Source organism: Suncus etruscus, chromosome 6 (genome assembly GCF_024139225.1).
Source record: "Suncus etruscus isolate mSunEtr1 chromosome 6, mSunEtr1.pri.cur, whole genome shotgun sequence".
NCBI classification, from domain to species: Eukaryota; Metazoa; Chordata; class Mammalia; order Eulipotyphla; family Soricidae; genus Suncus; species Suncus etruscus.
Window position 1 is genome coordinate 129,171,888 of NC_064853.1, and position 22,713 is coordinate 129,194,600.

Below are 22,713 nucleotides of genomic sequence, written 5' to 3' on the forward strand. Positions count from 1 at the left end.
GGTGCCTGTTTTTCACACACCTAACTTGACTGGGTTCAATCCCTAGCACCCCAGATGGCCCCCTGAGCACTACCAAGAATGATCTAAGTACAGCTGGTATATCATAAAAATAAAAAAATAAAGGTAGGGTAGGGTGAGTGCACATCATATTTTAAAATTATTGTGGAAAGTAAATGAAATTATGTATATTAAAGAGCATACAAATTCTGGCACATATTATTATTAATATTTTTGCTGTGGAGATGGTAGCCTCAATTTTATTTAATGTACTTAAGTTGTATAATTAAGCTATTTAAAAATAGCAATGTCATTCTAGACCTTAAATTCATATTAAGGTTCTTTTGATTACAAGTGTTCTTTCTCCTTGAGGACGCAAAGTGTCTGTTCCTTCCCCTCTCACAAAGCCTTGTCACAGCCCTTGTCCTATCTTCATCCTCTCCTAATCCCTCATTCACAGGAAGTGCAATTAACACCCACACCCACTACTCACACCCACAGTGGGCCTATTTTTCCCATGCCAAATTCATTTCTTTTAGTACTCCACTAACTTACCAACCATTTCCATGGCAACACCGTGGGCCACTTGCCCCCACTATTGCCACCAAAATTCTCTATATTTGATGAAAAACAAATAGATTGGTTTGTTTCTGAAACTTGAAGAATAATATGAAGATATGTCTGTAAGGGATACACAGGGACACTAAAAACTAAAAACAACTGAAATATCTACCCAAAGTTTGCTTTATATAATACTAAATATCAAAAAATTGCCATACATTATAGGAGCTAAAAAGATTTTAAAATTCAATCCAATTTTATTTTATATTTTTAGGTAAAAAAAATTGAGGGCCAAAAAAGAAAAAAAAAATGACTGGCTCAAGGTTATTAAGAGACACAGACGCAGAAAATCAACAAAGTCAAATACAGTCACAGTTGCTATCCCTTCAGCTGTCTCATTTCATCACGAAAAATTAAGAGGATTTTTACTGCAGAAACACAACTATACAGAGCTTCAGAAAATTATAACAAAGTATTAATTGTTGTGTAAGACTGCTAATCAGTAATGTGCATAAAAACAGTAGCAATGCTTATGGCAGCTCAAATGTGAACAGAATAAAGAGAAAAATCTAGACAAGGCTACATGTATTGATGTAGCTATATATTCACAACATAATTGAAAATTTATCTTCCAGGCAAAGAGTCTATTCCATTTAAAATAGTCTCCAAAAACACCAAGTACCTAGGAATCAACTTAACAAAAGAGTTGAGAGATATATACCATGAATATATCAAAACACTTAAGAAAGTAACTGAACAAGACCTTAGGAAATGAAAAAACGTTCCAGTCTCATGGGTTGAAAGAATCAATGTGACTATTCTATCTGAACTACTATATAGATTCAATAAAATTCCTATCTATATTCAGACAACATTCTTCAAGGACTCAGAATAGTTAATTATAGAGTTTGTATAAAATCATTAAAAAAATGTGAATAGGGGCCAATGTAGTGGTGCAAGTGGTAGGGCATCTGCCTTGCATGCACTAACATAGAATGGACTGCAGTTCGATCCCCTGGCATCCCATATGGTCTCCCAAGCCAGGAGCAGTTTCTGACCATAGCCAGGAGTAACCCCTGAGCATCACAGGGTATGGGCCCCAAAACCATTATATATAATATATAATAGCATTATATTATATATGTATGAATAGCCAAAACCACACTGATAAATAAGAAATTGGCAAGCATTTTATTACCTAATTTGAATCTATTTATCTATAAAGCCATAGCGACTTTTCAGTGTGGTACTGAAATAGACAGATTCTGTAACCAATAATTCATAATAGAATATCCAAGGACAAGCCCCCATATATATCCATATATAGTGAGAGAGAGAGAGAGTGACAAAAGAGATAAGTGCATGAAATGCAATCAAGACAACCTCTTCAACACGTGGTGTTGGGATATTTGGATAATGTGTAAGAAATTAAAGATGAACCCACTATATCTCATACCTGACAAAAGTCAACTTAAAGTGGATCAAAGACCTTGAGATCAGACCTGAATCTAATAGGCAGAACATCCTAAGACATAGACCTCAAAGGATTATTCAGTGATACAATGCCAATGCCAAAGGCTATGGAGTCAAAACTAAACAAATGGGACTATGTGAAACTAAAGTTTCTGTGTGAAAAAAGAAATGAACTAAAAAAAAAAAAACTGAGTCAGAGAAAATATTTTCATTCAACACATCAGATAAAGGGTTGATATCCAGGATATATAGTACTCAAAAATTAACAAAATTATTTTTAATTTTCATCAATAAGATGCCTGTTGTTATGGCAGGCTGGGAGGGGGAGGTATGATAGGAAAGTTTCATGTAGAGAGGTTAACAAGAAGCAGTGGGATTGAACATAGCATGTCTGAAACTCAACTACGTATATCTTTGTAAATCACACTGTTTAAATTCAAACATTTTTAAAGAAATAGAAGACCATTTCATCTTCCATAAATGTGGATAGTAGATGTAACTGAATAAAATTAAAATCAACTTGTATTACTTATGTTAAAAATAAATAAACCATCACATTTCTAATATTTTTCTCATACTATTGCTTCATGACAGAGGTAAATATCCTTCATTTCCTCATACATATATGTATATATACAGATATCTGTATATCTCTGTATATATGCATGTATATATGTATATACATATATGTAAGTATATATGTGTATGTATATACATATATACGTATATATGTACATACATATACACACACACTCTCACTTGAGAAGCTAGTATCTTTTATTTTCCTTGATTTTCATAAGTGATGAACATAGTTTTCCAAAACAAGGAAACAGTCATTCAAGAAGAAAAATGCTTGGGGGTGTAATGATAAAGAAACTCTATCTTTTGGTGGGAACATCTGCTACAGTGCTTATAAAAAACAATATGCAGAGCTGGAATGATAGCACAGCAGGTAGGGTGTTTGATTGCACATGGCTGATCTGGGTTGATCCCTGGCATCCCACATGTTTCCCCAAGTCTGCCAGGAGTAAACCCTGAGCACCACTAGGTGTGGCCTAAAAACAGAAACAAAATAAAAAAGGAAAAGGAAAGAAAACAGTATGGGTATTTCTTTTAAAAGGAAGAATTTAATGGCCATTATGAGTCAGCATCCCTCTCCTTGGTATCTACCTGCAGAACATTAAAACACAGATGTACACAATTACTCACTGCAACACTTAGAACAAGAACTGTGGTATGGATTCCACCTAGATGCCCAATAACAGGTGAATTTATTATAAGGATTATGAAGGTGTGGTATATATTTTAGAGTGAAATACTATGAAGCTATAAAGAAAATATGAAATCATACAATTGACTGCAACTAGGAAGGCATGAGTTGATGTGTAGAGAAGTAAGCCCAAAGAAAAAATACCGGATGACCTCTCTTATCTGTGGTATGTAAGATAGCAGGCTGAGGGAATGTAAAGTATTAAAGGGAGGATGATATCTAGATCACTCTTGACTCTCCAGTAATAATTGAGAAGGACAGGGTTTGCAAGAAATTGAAGGTTATGAAGGGGTAAACAAAAAACAATAAGGGTAGGGAGTTATGAGCCTTGGGCACATCGGTGGTATAAAGAAGTGGTATATCTCTGTATCTAAGGCTCAGATCCAACAATACTGAATGAATAAGATGGAACCTACAAGAATCAAACTTAAAAATGATCTTTGCAAGTTTACACTAGTGGCCTCAACTGGGAAACTGCTGGAACAGTGTATGCCTGAAAGGTAAACTATGAGTAGTAAACCACAGTGCCTTAGTAAACAAAACTTTTTGAAAATAAGATGAATAATTATAAATATGCAACCCAGAGAAGTAGGAACATCAGTATCCTTGGCGAATGCATGCACCTCATATTTAAACAAAAATGTATCAGTGCATTCAGACAAAGATCTGCATTTTTATGGCACAAATAAGTTTTAAGGTTTCTACATAAATTCTCTGAATTGTTCAATGTTTGTTAACAAAGTCAAATTTAAATTCTGGCCATGCCTAAGATAGACTGAGAATTAGTGAGCATTTTACAAATGGTGACTTACCTCTTTATTGTAATATGCCTGCAAGTATTCTTACAATTGGAATTGATTTTTTTTTTTTTTTTTGGTTTTTGGGCCATACCTGGTGATGCTCAGGGGTTACTCCTGGCTATGCGCTCAGAAATCGCTCCTGGCTTGGGGGACCATATGGGATGCCACTGTCCATCGTAGGTTAGCAAGCATAGGGCAAATGTCCTACAACTTGCTCCACTGCCTCGGACTTTATTTTTTTTTAAATTAACCCTACAATTTTATCTTTCCATCATCAAATTTCACTCTCATACTAATAAAGTTACAATTGCTTTCATGACTAAAGTATGGAAGTTAAACATCCTTATTTAATTAGAAACTATTGCACAACTTATAAATTATGTTGTCTTTTATTTTAGATAGCTTTTCATTACCTAGCAATGAAAAGTATATGTAAAGTTGAATATCAAAATGTATGGTGCTATACATTATATGAGTATAGGTAGAGTAGAAATCATGTTTGGAAACTATTTCTGTAAATTTAGTTTTCTAAATAAATTGAAGCTTCCAAATTTAAGTCTCATCAAGTCATTATTTGATGAACTCCAGTATTTATATAGTTGTATCATATTTATGACTATTGGAATATATAACAATATATCATATAAAACTGAGGGGAAAAGTCATATGGGCCAAAACTATTAGGTTTTAAGAATCACAGAGAATGACTGTTTTATTTAAAAAACAAAACAAACGAAAATATTAGCAAAGTTGGTCACCATGTTTGCATCCAGCCAGCTACAAAGAATCACTCTATTCTTGAAAGAGATGTAAGCCAAGCTATAAAAAATTATGGGTACACAGGTTATACAGATGAATGCTGGCAATCTAGGAAAGAAAGGGTAGTCCAACTCCCTGCCCTACATAGCCACACCTGCTACTACCATCATCCATAATCACTGTTTCATCAATAGCTTTGCCTCACCACTCCTCTAATGTTCTCTGCAGAAATACCAATCTGACTAAAAATCCATATATGCTGGAATTTGGACTGATAGGTTTTGTTAGAGTGAATGTGGGCATTCCCACCCTGTTCTCTTGTATTTCTGGAAGCCCTGACAACTAAAAACATGCCTCACAAAAGCCACCATATCAGCAAGAGTGTTTGGAAATCCTGGAAATAGTGCTTGAAATGTTGTCATTCCACTAGGGAAACAACAATTTAGAAGCGAGTGTGTTTCTGAAGCCATCTGATGTTCAAAAGAAATGAAGTGACAGACTGGTCAACTAGCAACAAGTGCATACTAAAACTTCTGACAATAACTTAATGATCTCATTGGAGCTAAAATAGTTTTTACAAATTTGCTTGTTGCTCTACTCTTTTTCTACTTCCTTTTTCCTTTTTTTCTCTTTTAGTTTTTCTCCCATTTATCAGAAAATACATTTATAATGATCAACTATGCCAACTATGTGATACATGCTCTTTAAATAAAGTAAATTTAATTTTACAAAAAAGACTTTTTAAAATGTATGTATTCTTCTGAAAGCAAAAGAATCATAAGTATTGTGATATGGAAGTGGAATGTACACAATTAGACAAATATGATCTGCTTTATATATCAAGGAGCAAACAATGTTAAGCTTTGAATAGCAGAAAATTCATTATACAAGTAATGAAAATATTACAGTGAATCATCTAAATATTGTTTATCTGGGGATTTTTCTAATGAATTTCTGCTTCTAAAATGGACTAATAAAGTGGTCTGTTCTTGATTTTCTAAATAACACAGATTATATAAGTGGCAGCCAGCAAATTCTGGATAGCCCTAATTTGTATATCTGGCAAATGCATTCCTAAATCCTCATGTAAAAAAGGTGCTACGGTCTTATTTAAAATACAATAAAGTTAGAGAAAAGAAAAATATAAAAATAAATAAAACAAAGTTAAAATTTTTAATCAATATTTTTCTCATGACTTTCTTGTGGCTCTTTGTAGTTTTTGGTGTCATTTGCTTATATTTGCATATTCATAACATTGAATAGCATTATTGACAGAAAACTCAAAATACAGAAGGGGGGATTATTTAACTGTATTAAAAAGAAAAAATCTTCCCTGATTTAATGTGTTAAGACTGATATCTGTACATGGCCTACATGGATTCAGTCCCATACTCCCTATAATGGCCCTCTATGTATTCCACAGGACTGAGTCCTGAACACAGAGCCAGGAGCAAGCCCTAAAAGTCTCTATCATTCATATTTTTGTATTTTCAAATAAAATACAGAATATTTCACATTCACTTTAGGTCAGCAGCTTGATAAGAGGAATCGAAGCCATCAGACACATAGAAGAAAGTGTCTTTTAAATGTAGCAAGATAAAAAATTTTCAATTAAATAGAAAACACCAAAAACTTGGATAAAAGTAATGTTGTCTTGACCTGGTTGGATTTGACGAAGGTCAAAATAAGATATTCCTCCTCAAAATGATTGTAAATAGCAATCATCTAAACCTTTTATTATGTTTTCTTCTAAATGAGATTTCCCACAATGGGGAATAAATTCTTACAAGTATACTGATTCCAACAGTTTCTTAATTAAGGTTGATATGGATGTAGGACCCACAGGTCCAAGTAGCAGGTGAATACTAAGTCTCATAAGCACTAAGTATGTTTCTGAGAAATAAAAGGATATTGCTGCTAAATTAAGTTTATAATTTACTATTGCTCATTTACTATTGCAATACTAATGTCAATATAATTGCTGTTCATACAGCTGAACATTTTGTTGATGCATATTGAATGCTATTATTTAACTTCACTGTAAAATTTTTATTTCTAAATTATTTCAACTATTTAATATTATGATTAAATTTAGGAAAATTTCTATCTCTACATTTTTTTAGCTAAGGTATTTCTGAGAGAAAATAGAGTAAAAATATAGCATCCAGATAAGTAATTCTTTCTCACTGAATATTCTAGAATAAAGTATTTATTTCCTTAAATGGGCTCATCTGTGAAATGGAAATGGTACCATTTTCAGAGCCTGTTATGATAAAAAATTACATTAAATGTTGTAGAGATGATTAGAAACATATAAAAATTTTCCTAGTTATGCTGAGCTACATTTTCCAGTTTTATTTTTGCTTCCGTGGAGCATGCACATTGGCTGACCCAGGGAAAATAAGGAGAAATGACAGGTGTCACCTGGAAACGAAACAGTATTCCTTAAATTTTTCCATTTCTTCACTCTCCAGTACTATCCATCCATTAGAGAATTTCATCACAATGTTGAATTTTAAAATTCCAGCATGGGTGTTTGAATATAACTATGTATTCTAGCATTGCAACTAAAATAACAATAACATGTAATAGCTTATCACTAAGAACAAATAGATGAGTAAAACTTATTTACCTAAGCTTAAGATCTAAATGTCAGAAATTTCTGGTTCCTATTTTCTCTTTTTTTTCTTTTTAATTTTTTTTTTTTTTGCATTTGACTTGCTTTGAAGCATGCTGAAAACCTAATGAGAGAAAAAGATTCTAGAAAAACATTTATTCATAAATAAAACAATTTCTATGTTAGGACATCTACACTCTGGCCTTTGTTATATCAAAGATCATGTGTTCTAAGCGCAATGACATTAAAGTCACATATAGTCAACTGCATTTATTTTGCAGACAAAGAATTTTGTTTTTAAGAGTCAGTGATTCCTCCATTTGCTCCCCGCTCAGTATTTGTTACATAATTTATACATTTTCCTCTCATAGGTACTTTTTCTAAACTGCAGTTTAAAAATAAAATAAATATCTACCACTATGCCATTTTTCAATTGATTTATTTTAAGCTACCAGTTTGATTGGATAGTTTAAAATGCATATTATTGATTAAACTGAAGTTGCTTACTCTCTATAATTTAGGGTAATTTTTTTCGCTCCCATGGGGAAAAGGCATTATTAGTTGTATCTATTCTTACTGCCTCACCCCCATCCACACAAAAGTTTACCTGGATGAAGAAATAAGTTTTATGTTTTTCCCTGGTGTCCCATGAAGTCTCAATTAAAATATACTTTATCTATTTGGTGGAATTAATAAACAAGTAAATGAATGCTGTGGTCTAAAATAGACAAAGAAGGTTATACCTGACCTTGGCATGTAACTTTGGCATGTTTCATAATGCAGATAGGTTCACAAAGACCAGAAGTAAAACAGCTTATGTACAAAAGCATCAATGAATATAGATAGGGTGGACACAATGATAGGTTTTAAGATACAGCCTGTATATGATTCTGAAAATACACATATTTGAAAACCAAATAAGGAACATGGAGCTGGTATTTCTAAAGTTTATCTTCTGCATGATATGGTCAGGTAGTTAGATAAATTAAAGCACGGTGGCTTTTAATATTTATGTGTTTCTTGTAATAAAAGCAGAAAATGTAAGTAGCATATGAAGTCCAAAATGTGGGTGACAGACATAAAGAAATAATAGTTAATAAGTGTGGCTATGTCAAAACTTTTAACAGTATCTCACCAAATACATGTGCTTGAGTCACAAACAGCAATATGGAAATTTTAGGGATGTTCTAATATTAATATTATTTCCTTTAAATCATAACAGTAACAATAAGATTACATGAACAATATGTTTCCTTCATAAACTCATTTGCCATTTTTTAGCACACACTTCATGATGAGAGCATGTAAAAATAAAGTTTTTTGCTTAATACTAAAAATCATAGAGATGATTGGACAGCAATGAATAATAAAAATGTAATAGATTTTGGCATTAAATTTTAAATCAAAGGGGTAAATTACAAAGGAAAATCAATATAATTGTCAGAAGCAATCAATTCAATCACCACTTCTTAATCAAAAACTCCAAGCAAACCACCATACTAATAGCATCATGGATATAGAAGTGATTAAAGGAGGATTCTGTTGTGAAATCTGCAATTTGTAGAAATGAGGATGAGAGAGAGATATTATATTTTACAAAGCAATTAAAATGTTTTTAGAGAGTTAAAGAAATAAAAAAATTGGTGAGAAAAATAATTATTCATGAGATTATGATAATATGATACTAATAGTGATCTATTCTTTTTCTTAGTCTTTTCTCTGTATTGAAAAAAATTTAGTCATTTTAATAATGTATCATGCTTAATTCTCAGAGCAAGTGGTATTATTGACCTTATTAATTTACAGAGCTAGAGAAATAGTACAGGAAGTAAGGCAATTGCCTTATATGTGACTGTCCAGGTTAGAATCCCTGCTACCTTGAATGGTGACCTAAGCAATATGAACCACCAGGGGTCCCTGCTGCGGAGTTGGGAGTAGCCCTTAGCATTGCCAGTAAAGCCTCCGATATAATAATTTAGCTAGTTGAATTATTTCATTGAAATAAATTATTTAAACCTGAACCTTGCCTGGTCCTAGAGAACCTTTTTCTAATGTCTCTCCTAAGCTGTGTTGATATTAAAGTCAGTTAAGTCTTCAGAGTCTGCATTCCTCCTCCTTTACCCCACAGCCAACCATCTGCCTCTAGGGGAGTCACTTCACACACACACACACACACACACACACACACACACACACATATACACACACACATACACACACACACAACACACACACACACACACACTCCAGAAACTGAGCTTCTGTTTTCTGTATGACCCTGCAATACCACTCCTAGGAATGTACCCTGGGAACCCAAAAACACTATAAAGAAAAATTCTCTGAATTCCTATTCACTATTCACAATAGCTAGAATATGGAAGCAACTCAAGTGCCTGAAAACATGTAGATGGCTAAAGAAATTGTGGTACATCTACCAAATGGAATATTATGCAGGTGTTAAGAAAAATAAAGTCATGAAATTTGCTAATATAGATAGGATGGATATGGAGAGTGAAATGAGTCAGAGGGAGGATAGACAGAATAATCTCTTTTATGGTGCATACGAAAAATAAAAGATAATATGGAAATAATATTCAGAGACAAAAGAGATGAGATTCAGGAGAACCAGTCTATGGCAGTGCAGTTAGGGTAAAGAAGGGTTCGTTTTGACAATGACAGTTGGAACTGATCACTCTGGACACAAACTGGGTGCTGCAAGAGGATAAAGTGATATGCCTGGTACCCCTTCATAAAAAAATTAGTGCAAACCACAATGCTGAAAAAGGAAGAGAGAGTGGGAGAAAGAACTAAAATATCTGCCTCAGAGGCAGGTAGAAAAGACCATGAGAGAGAAACAATGGTGTTGGTGGTAGGGAATGTGCACTGGTGAAGGGGTAGTATACATTGTGTTGCTGAAGCTCAACCATGAACAATTTTGTAACCACAGTGCTTAAACAAACAAACAAACCTTTTGTATAGCAAGTGGGGGAAAGACTCGCCCATGTGGAGGAAAGCATTCAACCAGGAGGAAATGGTGCTAAAAAGTGGTACTGTGCTATGTATAAAACCCCATCAACAACAGTATTGTAAACCACGGTGTAAATACTTATATTATAAAACTAACAAAATACTCATCTAGAAACATACTGGTGGAAGGAAAAATAGGGTGGGTGAAATTGGTGAAGAGAAGTGGAATTGGTAAATAGATTGATGCCTAAACATTGTATGTCTGAAACCCAATCATGAAGAACTTCTAATTTCAAACGATGACTATATAAAAATAAAAAATAGTTTAAATTTAAAAATATAACTTTTGACACTGTGGTTTACAGTAATAGGATTCCATGTGAAACCCTTTATTGCCTTTCAGCTGAAAGCTTCCCTCCTCCACTGTTGTAGTGTCTCTTCCCTGTTGTTCTAAGTTCTTGAGACAGGGCTAGAAGTCAGGACTTGAGGAAGACTTGCTGGGTCACAGTGGGAATAAAATCTGGAGTGATTAAGAGCATGAGTTTGAGAGCAACCACTAAAATCTGTTCCAGCTCTAGTGGCCAAATACTGAAAATGAAAGAATCCACTCAACCCTCCTACTCCCCACCATCACCCATGTCTTAGTCTCCTTACCCATCTCAATAACTTCAAGGCTGGTGATAGCACTTGTGACTCTAGTTTAAAGCACTGAAGTAAACCCAGGAGAACGCATTTGCTCTGATGCATGGAGTCCTTGATAAACACTAGATTTTTAATGATTATTCTGATTGATAGACTGTAAGAAAGGTAGTGGGTACGAAACCTAAGAGGCTTCTAATGCAGTACAGATGAAAACAGACAAAGTTGTGAACTAGGACAGTGGCAATGACAACTGAAAAAGAGGACAGTTACACAAGACATTTCAGAAGCATAAGTGCCTCTGTGATTCATTAGATGTGGGAGGCAGAGATGTGGCTCTGAATGTTAGCCTGGCTTGTTGGGACAACGAGGGTGCTATTACCAGTTATAGAGCAATCAGTAAGAGATGATGGTTTTGAGGGGAAAATCTTGGACCCAGGATGTTATGATGTACTGGCTATCAATTAAAGGTATTCTTCACATCTTCTGAATCTACCACTCAAGTGATATTTTTTCTCAAGAGTGATCTAGAACATTTGATGAGACAAATGATTCTGGTGGTATGTATAAGGATTAGCCAATACAATGGATTGCATCATAAGAAAATTATAATTTTTTCCTTTTATTTAAACACTATGATTATAAAGCTGGTCATAATTGAGTTTCAGTCTTACAATGCACACCCTCTTTCACCCATGAACATTTCTTGCCATGAATTTCCTTAGTTTCCCTCCTACCCTTCCCCCCTGCCTGCTTCTAGAGAAGGCAATTTACTTCTCTCTCTCTTTCTCTCTCTTTCGCTCTTTCTCTCCCTCTCTCTGTGTTTGTCTGTCTTTATGTCTTCCTTTTATTTTCCTTTTAGACACTGTGGTTTGCATTATTGTTAATGAATGGCTACTATATGCATACCCTCTGTTCAAAATCCAGTTATTGTCTAGGGTGATCAGTTCCAACTATCTTTGTCAGAGTTCCCTTTCTTACCTTAACTGCTTCTTCCCATGGGCTGGTTCTCCTAGTCCTCATCTCTATTGTCTCAGGATATTATTACCACATAATTTTTTTATTTTCTTATATCCTATATATATTATATTATATATATTTATATTGTTATTATATTTATATATATTTTATATATTATATATAAATATATTTATATGTTATATTATATTATATATATGTTATATATTATATATATTTATATCCTATATATTATATATCCTATATATTTATATCCTATAAATGAATGAGATTATTCTGTGCCTATTCCTCTGACTCAATTTACTCAGCATAATACTCTCCATACCCATTCATGGATAAGGACATTTTATGACTTCATTTTTTTCCTAACAGCTACATAGCATTGCATTGTGTAGATGTACCATAGTTTCTTTAGCCAATCATATGTTCTTGGGTACTTGGGTTGTTTCTAGAGTTTTGGATATTGTAAATAGTGCTGCAATAGGAGCATATGAATGCATAGAAGTTCATAGGGCTTTTTTTGTATTGTTCCTGTAAAATGGTCCTTCTCTTTCACTATGTCAAGAAATCTTTTCCTTTGAGGTTACTTGTACTTTCCCAGTCCTCAAATTCCTTTCCTCTCTTTCTCTCTCTCTTTTTTTTAATAAACTCAGAGTTGGGAGACACATTATGTACCATTAAAATTTAGGATGTTTGTTTTCTTTATTAATATATATATTATATATCTATTTTTTTGTCAAATGCTTCTTGCTTTCCAATTGTGAATATTCCCTTAAAACATTGTGGTAATAATAATAAATCAACTTAAAGAAAAACATACTAAGAAAGAAACCATACTGATGCATTTTGATTGTGACAAATTCAGGAAAGTACTGGAGATGAAGTCAAGAGCTGAGTGCATGTCTAACTTCTGTGAAGCCCTAAGTTCAATCTTTGACACCAGAAAACCAATCATCAACAAATCCAGACTGATTTCCTTTCCTCACCTTTCATTATTCTCTGATAATCAAAACAAAAAACAAAACCAAATGCAAAAGCCATGAAAGGGAAACTTAAACAAAATCAAAGCTAGAAAACCCTACAATCAGCAAGGTGACATTGTAGACTATTCTTATCCAGTTTCACTTCTCAGAAGGAGATGCATGTAGACTAGGAGTCTAGGAGAAAACCACATTGCAATAAGAGCTAAGATGCAAACTTTCTGAAAATTTTCCAAGAAAAATGTCAATAGAACTCCCCTGTAGCCACTAAGAAATAATGGAGTTGTGTTTTGAATATAGAACTGATTTCAGCTATCAAGCAAGAGGACAAACAGAAATAACTCAGTTATTTGAAAATCTAACAGCTCAATAATAGGCAGTATCAGTTCTGGATTATTTTTTCAGCTAGTTCTCTTCACAGAGGCAGTAACTGTACACAAAGTGTCACTAGAGAGATTAAGGGGTGAAAAAGATAACAGTGGACGCAAACAGTCAAATTAATATTCACAAAGGAGTTTATGAGCTCAATTTTATTTTATTTTATCCATTTTTTATTTTTTGTTTTTTGGGCCACACCCCCCTGACACTCAGAGGTTACTCCTGGCTCTGAGTTCAGAAATCGCTCCTGACTTGGGGGATATGGGATGCCAGGGAATCTAACAGCAGTTCGTCCTAGGTCAAATACGTGCAAGGCTAATGCCCTACCATTGTGCCACCACTCAGACCCCATGAGCTCAATTTTATGATACTACTCTACCAAATCCGTTGTCTTTGCAGTTTTACTGTGATTTTCCATAGGAAGACATTTATAAGATGGCTTGGAAGGTTTCCTACTCATGCATTCAGTAAAAGAATCATTTTCTTCTGGAAATTCTTCTTAACAGACAGTGCACTTATTCTCAAAAAGGAACAATAAGGAAAAGGTTATATTAGGAGCAGCGATAAGAAGCCAATCATTCTCTTACCACCTTCTGAATGCCACTTGATTAAAAATGACTGAACAAAAGATCTGCTAGTCATGAGTTTATGGGTTATGTTTGAGGGTGCTAGAATAATTATAGAAACATGAATATACAACAGAAGTTAACACCAATTTCTCTTTCTGCAGAATTGAATATTATTTTTACATGTGTTCTTTTCACAGATGCAAAACTTCAGTTCTAAGACATTCCTAAGCCTCTATTTTGGGTTCCAGAAGACAGTTCTAGGACTTGACAGTCAGGATTTCCAATGAATAAGAAAACAGAAGACCACTTGTCAAAAATATACACAAGTACTCAGGATTTTTTGTAAGTGTCTCTAGAAGAAATCTGCAAATGTTGACAATAATATTAGTGTCTGATTACTATTTGACTTAAAGGGTGGTGTTTCTGAAGGAATATCTTTTGCTTCATAATTATTTCTTTATATACTAAGTCTTTATTCTAAATTAGTCAACACAAAAGTATCTTCTATAAATTTCAGGAGAAAAATATTGAGCATGAGGCCGGTAAAGTGGCACTAGAGGTAAGGTGTCTGCCAAGGAAGGACCGCGGTTCTATCTCCCGGCATCCCATATGGTCCCCCCAAGCCAGGGGCAATTTCTGAGCGCTTAGCCAGGAGTAACCCCTGAGCATCAAATGGGTGTGGCCCAAAAAAAAATATTGAGCATGTATGCTATAAGTATTTCTCAAAAGAAAGGTCTTAAGAGATGGCAAACTGAAAATAGAATGCTTATATTTGAAATGGGGACATATTCAAATTCACATCAGTTGAAAAATAGTTGGAAACTGGGAGTTGAAACCTAATCTGTATGGAGAATATAGTCAGGAATACAGAAGGTTCATAGTCACTCAGTGAACATAAAAGCATAAGATTAGATCTGGGGTTTAACTATGTACAGCATGGCTTGAATTTTAAAATCAATTAATACCATTAAAAATCACAAAATCTTATATAAAAATGCAAAATTTTAGTTTTTCTTGGCCATCATTTACTTAGAGGTAATAATTTGGGCATTTATTTTTCATTAACACAGTATGTCTGCACCACAGATCTTTTTTATTCACAAAAGGCATCTGTGAAAACTGATCCTTAGAGATTCAAAATTTACTCAAAAAATTTTCCTGACATATTATATCACTGTGTCTCTTTAAAGCAAAAGCCCATTCCTTTATTCACTAAAGAAACTAGTTCAAAATGCTAAATTACTAAATGGAGAAATTGTCCTTATTCACCACGGTTACTTCTATATTTCTAAAAAGTTCATATCCCCCCTTAGATTACTTCAAGTGCCATTTTAATGTATTCTGAAACACATTATTGGGGGGGGGCACACCTGCAGGTGCTCAGGAGTTACTCTTGGCTCTGCACTCAGAAATCACTGCTGGCTCGGAGGACCAAATAGGATGCCTAGGATTAAACCTAACCTGGGTCAGTCGCATGCAAGGCAAATGCCCTACCACTGTGCTACCACCCTGGCCCCATGAAACATATAATTCTTTTGGTTTGGGGGCCACACCCGGTGACACTCAGGGGTTACTCCTGGCTATGCGCTCAGAAATTACTCCTGGATTGGGGGACGAATATGGGATGCCGGGGGGATAGAACCACTATCCATCTTCCTAGGCTGCACAAGAAAGGCAGACACCTTATTGCTTGCGCCATTGCTACAGCCCCATGAAACACATTTAAAAACAAAAAACAAAAAACTATCTCTATGTTTTTTCTTTCTTAGTAATTGCTTCTCATTTTTACTTAAGTATTTAAACAAATAGGGCTAGAGAGATAGCACAGAGGTAGGGTGTTTGCAAATGGCTGTCCCAGGACTGGCGTTGGTACGAATCCTGGCATCCCACATGGTCCCCCATGCCTGCCAAGAGCTATTTCTGAGCAGATCCAGGAGTAATCCCTGAGTGCTTCTGGATATGACCCAGAAACCAAAAAAAAAAAAATAATAATCATAATTTAAACTAATAATCGACCTTGATTTATTGTGCTTCAATGTGATATAATCTACTTCTACACATATATTATAAAATAAAACATTGCACTGAATTTTCAAGAAGCAATTGTAGAAAAGTAATGAAAATCTTTCTGAATTATAAATGCCTAAATTTTAACTGCCATGGGGCACTCAAAAATCATTTTGAGTACAACATACCAGAAGTTGTCTTCACTACTTCAGTGGTATTTCTCAGACCAACAAAGGAAAACTGATAAAGTCTCCAAGATCTTGTGTCACCAACTTCAACAGAACTCCGCTTCCACTGATAGACAATTTCTTCACGTGGGTAACCATCTGCCATGAAATGGAAAAGCACACATTTAATATGGTTATAAATGAATGTATGTAGCAGCCATCTTCTATAAACAAGCCAAAGGAGAAGGTACAAAAAAAAAAAAGGAATTATAATTTAAATGAAGCTCCTTGTCTAAAGAGCATCACAGTAATGCAAATAAATACAATGATATGACATTGTAATAAATGTTAGATTTTTTTTATAAGTTCAAAATTACTACAAAAAAAATAGGAGCTAGAGCGATATTGCAGTGGTAGGGCATTTGCCTTACATGAGGTTGACCTAGGATGGACCTCGATTCGATCCCTGGAGTCCCATATGTTCCCCCAAGTCAGGAGTGATATCTGAGCGCATAGCCAGGAGTAACCCCTGAGTGTCACTGGGTGTGATCCTCAAAAAATAAAAGAAAAATTAAAAACAAAAAACAAAAAAAGGGAAAAAATAAAGGAAAAGAGAAAGAAGTAAAATATCTGCCCAGAGGTAGGCAGGGAGGAGGGTGAGAGGGAAATTGGGGGCATTAGTGGAGAGAATGTGCACTGGTGAAGGGTGATGCATATTGTATAAATAAAACCCAATCATGAACAATTCTGTAATCATGATGCATAAACAAATTAAAAATTACATTGAAGGACCAGAGAGCTACTACAGCCTTGTGTGTATCTAACCAGATTCAACCCTGGTGCCCCATATAGATCCCCTGATCAAACAGAAGTGATCCCTGAGCACAGAGCCACGAGTAAGCCCTGAGCACCACCAGGTATAGACCAAAACCAAATATTTTATTGAAGGTATATAGCACATGGTCTTTTATATATTATATACATATCTTAACAGAGGTGAAATATAAGATGTGAGTAGTACATACAAATAGTATATAAAATATATTGTTTCATTGGTGATGGGTGTTAATAAGAGAAACATAATATTAAACAGGCATACAAATGGACTAAAGGGTGAGTGAATAAAATAATCTCAATAATTTATGTTACTATTGTTGTCAAATTGTTAAGATTTCAAAAGGTAGTTATTTCTTTAACTAAACTCATCCCTGTTTGCGGTGAGCTTCATGAGGTGAGCTGTAACTTCCAGCTTTTATCTATCCTAATAATGAGAATGTATGAGGGAAATAGAAAACCTGTCTAGAGTACAGGCAGGGGTTGGGTGGGGAGGAGGGAGATTTTGGACATTGGTGATGGGAATGTTACACTGGTGATGGGTGGTGTTCTTTACATGAATGAAACCCAAATACAATCATGTATGTAATAAAGTTGGTTAAATAAAAAAATTGTTAAGATTTAAAATTAGGTAAGTAGAAATTTAATGGGGATAATACCACCGAGCCAGGTGCAATTTCTGAGTGCAGAGCCCATATTCTGAAATGTTCTGAAAGAAAACAACTAGCAAACATACTTCTCTGCTCTTCCATGACCACTGGGGGCATAAGGAATATAATTTATCATTGTCCCTTTCTATGGAGACCAGGCAGTCCTTCTCAACATAAGATCTAGGGAACAAATGACAGTTTTCTGAGTTTGCACAATGATAATAAGTGATTTATTAGCCTCATCAAATAAATCTATTTTTGTGTTAGGAATAATGTTAATAGGTACAGAAGGGTTAGAGTGAAAAAAAAGCCATCAAAGTCAACAACAGCTCTCTATAGTTGGGCACTCTCAGTACTTCTCAGTTAGCTGACATTGCAATCAGACTAGGTGAGAGGGGATAGAGAAGATAAGCATAGTACTTACAACTGGAGAACTCCAAGGGGCAAGAGTGTTCATCCATTGGAAAATTATGCAACTGTAACTGGCACTCAGCATCAATTGTCAGCCTAAAGAAAAAAGAACATAGAGATTTTAGTGAAGTTCTAAAATGTATATGATCACAATTTCTATGGAACATTCATCTTTGTTACTTGAGAATTAATTTTACATTTTTATTCATATTACAAAGATGATTCTCCCAGAAGACATCTACTCAGTCCAGGAGAATATATTTTAAGAGTTAATATAATCCATTTATTTTTACAGACCCAATCATAGAATCTCATTGACCTTAACTCCATTATTCAAAATGTAAGATCACATATTTTTGGCAAATTAATTACAAGCTGATTGTTCTATGAATATATTTAACTTATTTAATAGAACAAACTATCTTAGGAACTTAAGTTCATTTACTGTTTGCATTTAAATGGATGCTGATAATTCTATCTAATCTGCTAATTAAAGCAGAACCTACTGTTTCTAAGTACTTGTTAGCTGTTAGCTTTAAATTATTATATGTGAGTTTAAAAATACTGTGTTTTACAGTGTAGTATCATGCATTCTTAAAATGGAACACTAAGAAGCTATTAGGATGTTATAGAGTGGAAGAATATCTCATGGCACATACACAGGCATAAAAATGTTTGCCTGTGAGTCTCAATTAGTTTCTATCTAGGTGATCATTAAACACTTGGATGTTGTGGGTCTCATTATAGGCTGAGACTCCTGGAAGGAGAAGATAAAAAAAGCATCTCACAGTTTTAAATACCCTTTGGAGAACTGAAAAAAAAAAGATTTAATTAAAAAATTGAAATGGTTAAAAAAAATTCAAAAAGAGGAAGGAAAGATAGCACAGCAGGTAGGACCCTTGCCTTGCATGCCTGCAGCCCAGGTTTAATTCCCAGCACTCCATACTGTCCCCTTTTTTCACCAGAAGTAATCTCTGAATGCAGAGCCAAGAATAATAAGACATGGTGTGTTCCCCCTCCTCCAAAAAAAACCCCACACATAAAAAACTTACAATGGCAAAGTGTTCATTCTTATTGTTTTGTCTTGGGGAAGGTCACACCCAGAGACTTGTGTGGCACTATGAAAATTCAGTGTTATTAATTTTTTAATATTTTAAGTTGTACAAAGAGACAAGGTTAGTAGTTGAGTTGAACTTTGAAGCCAAAGTATCTGTATGTATCTGTTTCCAAAGATGGAGATTTAAATTGTTTTTACTCAATATTTCTTATCTTTTAAATAGGGCCTCCATCTTTTTTTTATAGAACTTTGGGACACAGATTACTTCATATGTCTACATTTTTTCTATAAAAGTAAAAGGAAGAAAGAAAGGCTGGGGTCCAGCAGCCTAGTGGTCTCAGATGCACTGGTGGGGAAAAATAGGACAGAACTAAATATCCAAGCCAAAGTCAATGACAATAGAATCAAGATACTTAAACTTTAAAAATTTAAATTTAAACAAATCTAAATTTAAATGGGCCTGTTATACTAACATGCCAGGGGTCAAAAGGTGGTGGTATAGGATGCACTTTGGGTTCATTGGTAGAGAGAGGTTGACACCAGTGATGGGAATGGCCTTGATTCATTATACATCTGAAATTCAACTATGAAGGGCTCTGTAGATCACAATTGTTTCAATAAAATAAAATTTAAAAAAAATTTGCTCAACCATAGAACTGAGTATATTGGGCAGTGGAAATGCTAGTGGAGGCAATGCTGCTTTATTCCCAATTGTCTTGATCAACTTTTACCCGATTTCTTCAAGTAAAACCATACCAAGCAAGGGGCCAGAGTGATAGTATAACTGGAAGGTATTTACCTTGCATAGAGCCTACCCAAATTTGATCCCCAGCACACCATCTATTACCTCGAGCCTGCCAATTATGATCCCTGAGCTCAGAACCAGAGCTAACCCCTGAGCTCTGTTGGGTGTAACCCAATATTAAAAAAATGTAAGAAAGCTAAACACCAAACTTATTGCATAATAAATCTGAGTAACTCTTTCCATTCTAAGGTATCTCCCAGTTGGTTTATAGTCTCTAAATATTCATGAGTTGTCTTAATTTATGCAAAGAGAAAAATATTTAGTCAGAACAAAAGTCAATTTTTCTGATTCTTAATGCTGTGAATTTATATCTCTCATGTTGATCAAGAATATACTGTTGGTGTCATGATAGTTTCACAGGAGGGCGCTTAGCACCTATCCTGTGTATGTGCAACCCTGGGCTTCATTCCTGTCACCACATAGCCCTTGTGTACCACAGAACCTGATCAGCACGATCTGGGCACCAAAGATCTTGGCCCCTGGTGGCAACAGCTCTATCACAACAAACACAGCACAAGAGCAACAATGAAAGGATATACTCACCTCACCAGCAAGCAACTTTAATGTAAAACCATTTTATAAGCATGTATATATGATATGGTAATGGAAAAAAACTAAGGCAGGCAAAACCTTCCCAGTGTTAATATTTATTTTTATTTAATTTTTATTAAGCCTGCTTTCTATTTTGCATGCTTCTGTATCATTTTAAGTCAATTTCTTTTAATTTTATTTTCTTTATTTTCTTTAAACACTATGATTACAAACAGGACTGTAGTTGGGCTTCAGTCACCAAAAGAACAAAAACCCCCCCTCACCAGTGCAACCTTCTGACCACCAATGCCGCCCCATGGTAATATTTAAAGTAAAAAGATAAACAATAACTTCTTCAAGTTTTTCCAAGAGATGTCTAGTCCCACGGTAGGTTATACAGTAAGCCTATCCAACAATAAAACTCATGCAGTTGAAAAATGAAAAATACACAAGAACCAACAACATCAAAAACTATGTTTTATTACTTGGAAATAAAGACACTTTCCTCCTTATCAACTGGTAATTGTAGGAATGAGTATATTTCAATTTAAAGTACACAGAAAAGTCAAGGCTGGTTCAGAAGTATATGACTTCCTTAAGTTCTTTCCTTTTTGTGCTACTGAGAGTTTTCAAAGGACAAGTCAAGTAGCACTTTGTTTTTAATGCCAGATGTAAAGATTCTTTTTTTTGGGGGGGGGGTCGCACCCTGCTGTGCTCAGGGGTACTCCTGGCTCGATGCTCAAAAAATCGCTCCTTGCAGGCTCCGGGGACAATATGGAATTCTGGGATTCGAACCACCATCCTTCTGCATGAAAGGCATATGTCCTACTTCTATGCTATGAATCCAGGCCAGATGTAAAGATTCTTATTTTCTCACAGAACCATCAAAATTCCCTCCTTTAAAGAAGCCATATACTACTTTAATCAACAGGTTATCCCTCATGAATGCATACATTTGGTTCTTGTCTTAGAAGTGTGTAATTTTACTTTCACCTAGTATTCTTTCATATACCAAAAAATACCTTAGTGTGTAGAGAACTCTGCCATCATTCCAAATTCTCAGCATCCTATTAGGGGTGGTGATCCAGTGTGCATCAGCCTTTTTGGAGTTCCTGAAGAAAGTGTCTGGGATCCAAATTTTCCCCACCATGTTGCTATTCAATCGGAGGACCTTAATGGTGCTATTAAATTTAAGACGTCTGTCATACCATGTTTGGGCAAAAAATATATCAATTGTATATTCCTGTTTTAAAGAAAAAAGATGGAATCAAACTTTGTTTTAAATACAGTAGGACTGTATTGTAGAGCATTGATTTGCATTTATTGGTTTCTATTCTCAGTGCCAATTTGAAGCAATTTGGGTTTTAAATACTCCAAAGGAAAGTAAAAATATGCCAAGGAGACTACTGACTCACCCATTTTCTATACACTATATGATATTTTTATGGGAAAGAAACCTATTTATACTGATTCTGGAAAAATATCACAGCCCTGGTACAGTCCATGGCATTGAGTGTATAAAGCATTTTTCCACGTTATTTGAGACAAGCTAAATCTCAGCTATGGAAAGCTGTCTTGTCTATGCTTCGATGCCAGTCTCCAAGCCTCTAGATGTCAATAGTATGAATGATTCTCCCCACATCGTCCCTACTTGGGAGAACAAAAAATAGAACAGGCATTGCCAATATCTCTTAAAGAAACTATAATCATCTATGTAGAACCAGTGAAATAAAGTGGATGAAAGTCCAGAACACCCAAAATAGTTCCAAATCAGAGCTATGGAGGTGCTGCTGCCTTGTCACTAAACAAGAATCTCAAAGAAATTAATTTATGTGTTACTGTGAAGATAACAAATAGGTTCTACATGAAGTTTTTGTTGCAGGTCTGGAGTGTGGTAAACAGTCAATTTAAAAATTATTTATTTGACTATTATCACAATTGTCATTTTCTCGAAACATGAGAAAGTAAGTGAACTAAAAGACAATATTTCAGATTTTCCAAATCTCTACCACAGAACCTATGATAGACAGATGACTGTAAAGCCATTAATATGCCAAAAGATTGATTTTTAAATTTAGGAGGGTTGTGATATAAATTCAGACGAATATGCCTGGAGTCAGAAGACACAAATTCTGGCCTATAACATTTAGATTTTCTTTAGCATCATTTTGTGATTTTAGTCAAGTGCATAAAAGAGGAAATAAAAAGAGAAAAGGCTGTTTCCTTTAATTTATAAAATGTGGGCTGGGAATGAAAGTAATCT

General features: G+C 34.7%; 1 protein-coding gene across 1 annotated transcript in view; it reads right to left on the reverse strand.

The window, feature by feature from the left end:
• Positions 1-22,713, reverse strand: part of GABRG2 (gamma-aminobutyric acid type A receptor subunit gamma2) — a 117,313-nt gene that overhangs the window by 55,994 nt on the left and 38,606 nt on the right. Inside the window, exons 4-6 of the mRNA XM_049775675.1 lie at positions 21,473-21,693; positions 18,071-18,153; positions 16,184-16,321 (exon numbers count right to left, since the gene is read on the reverse strand). Of these exons, the coding sequence (XP_049631632.1) occupies positions 16,184-16,321; positions 18,071-18,153; positions 21,473-21,693 (442 nt within the window). The remainder of the gene's footprint in view (positions 1-16,183; positions 16,322-18,070; positions 18,154-21,472; positions 21,694-22,713) is intronic.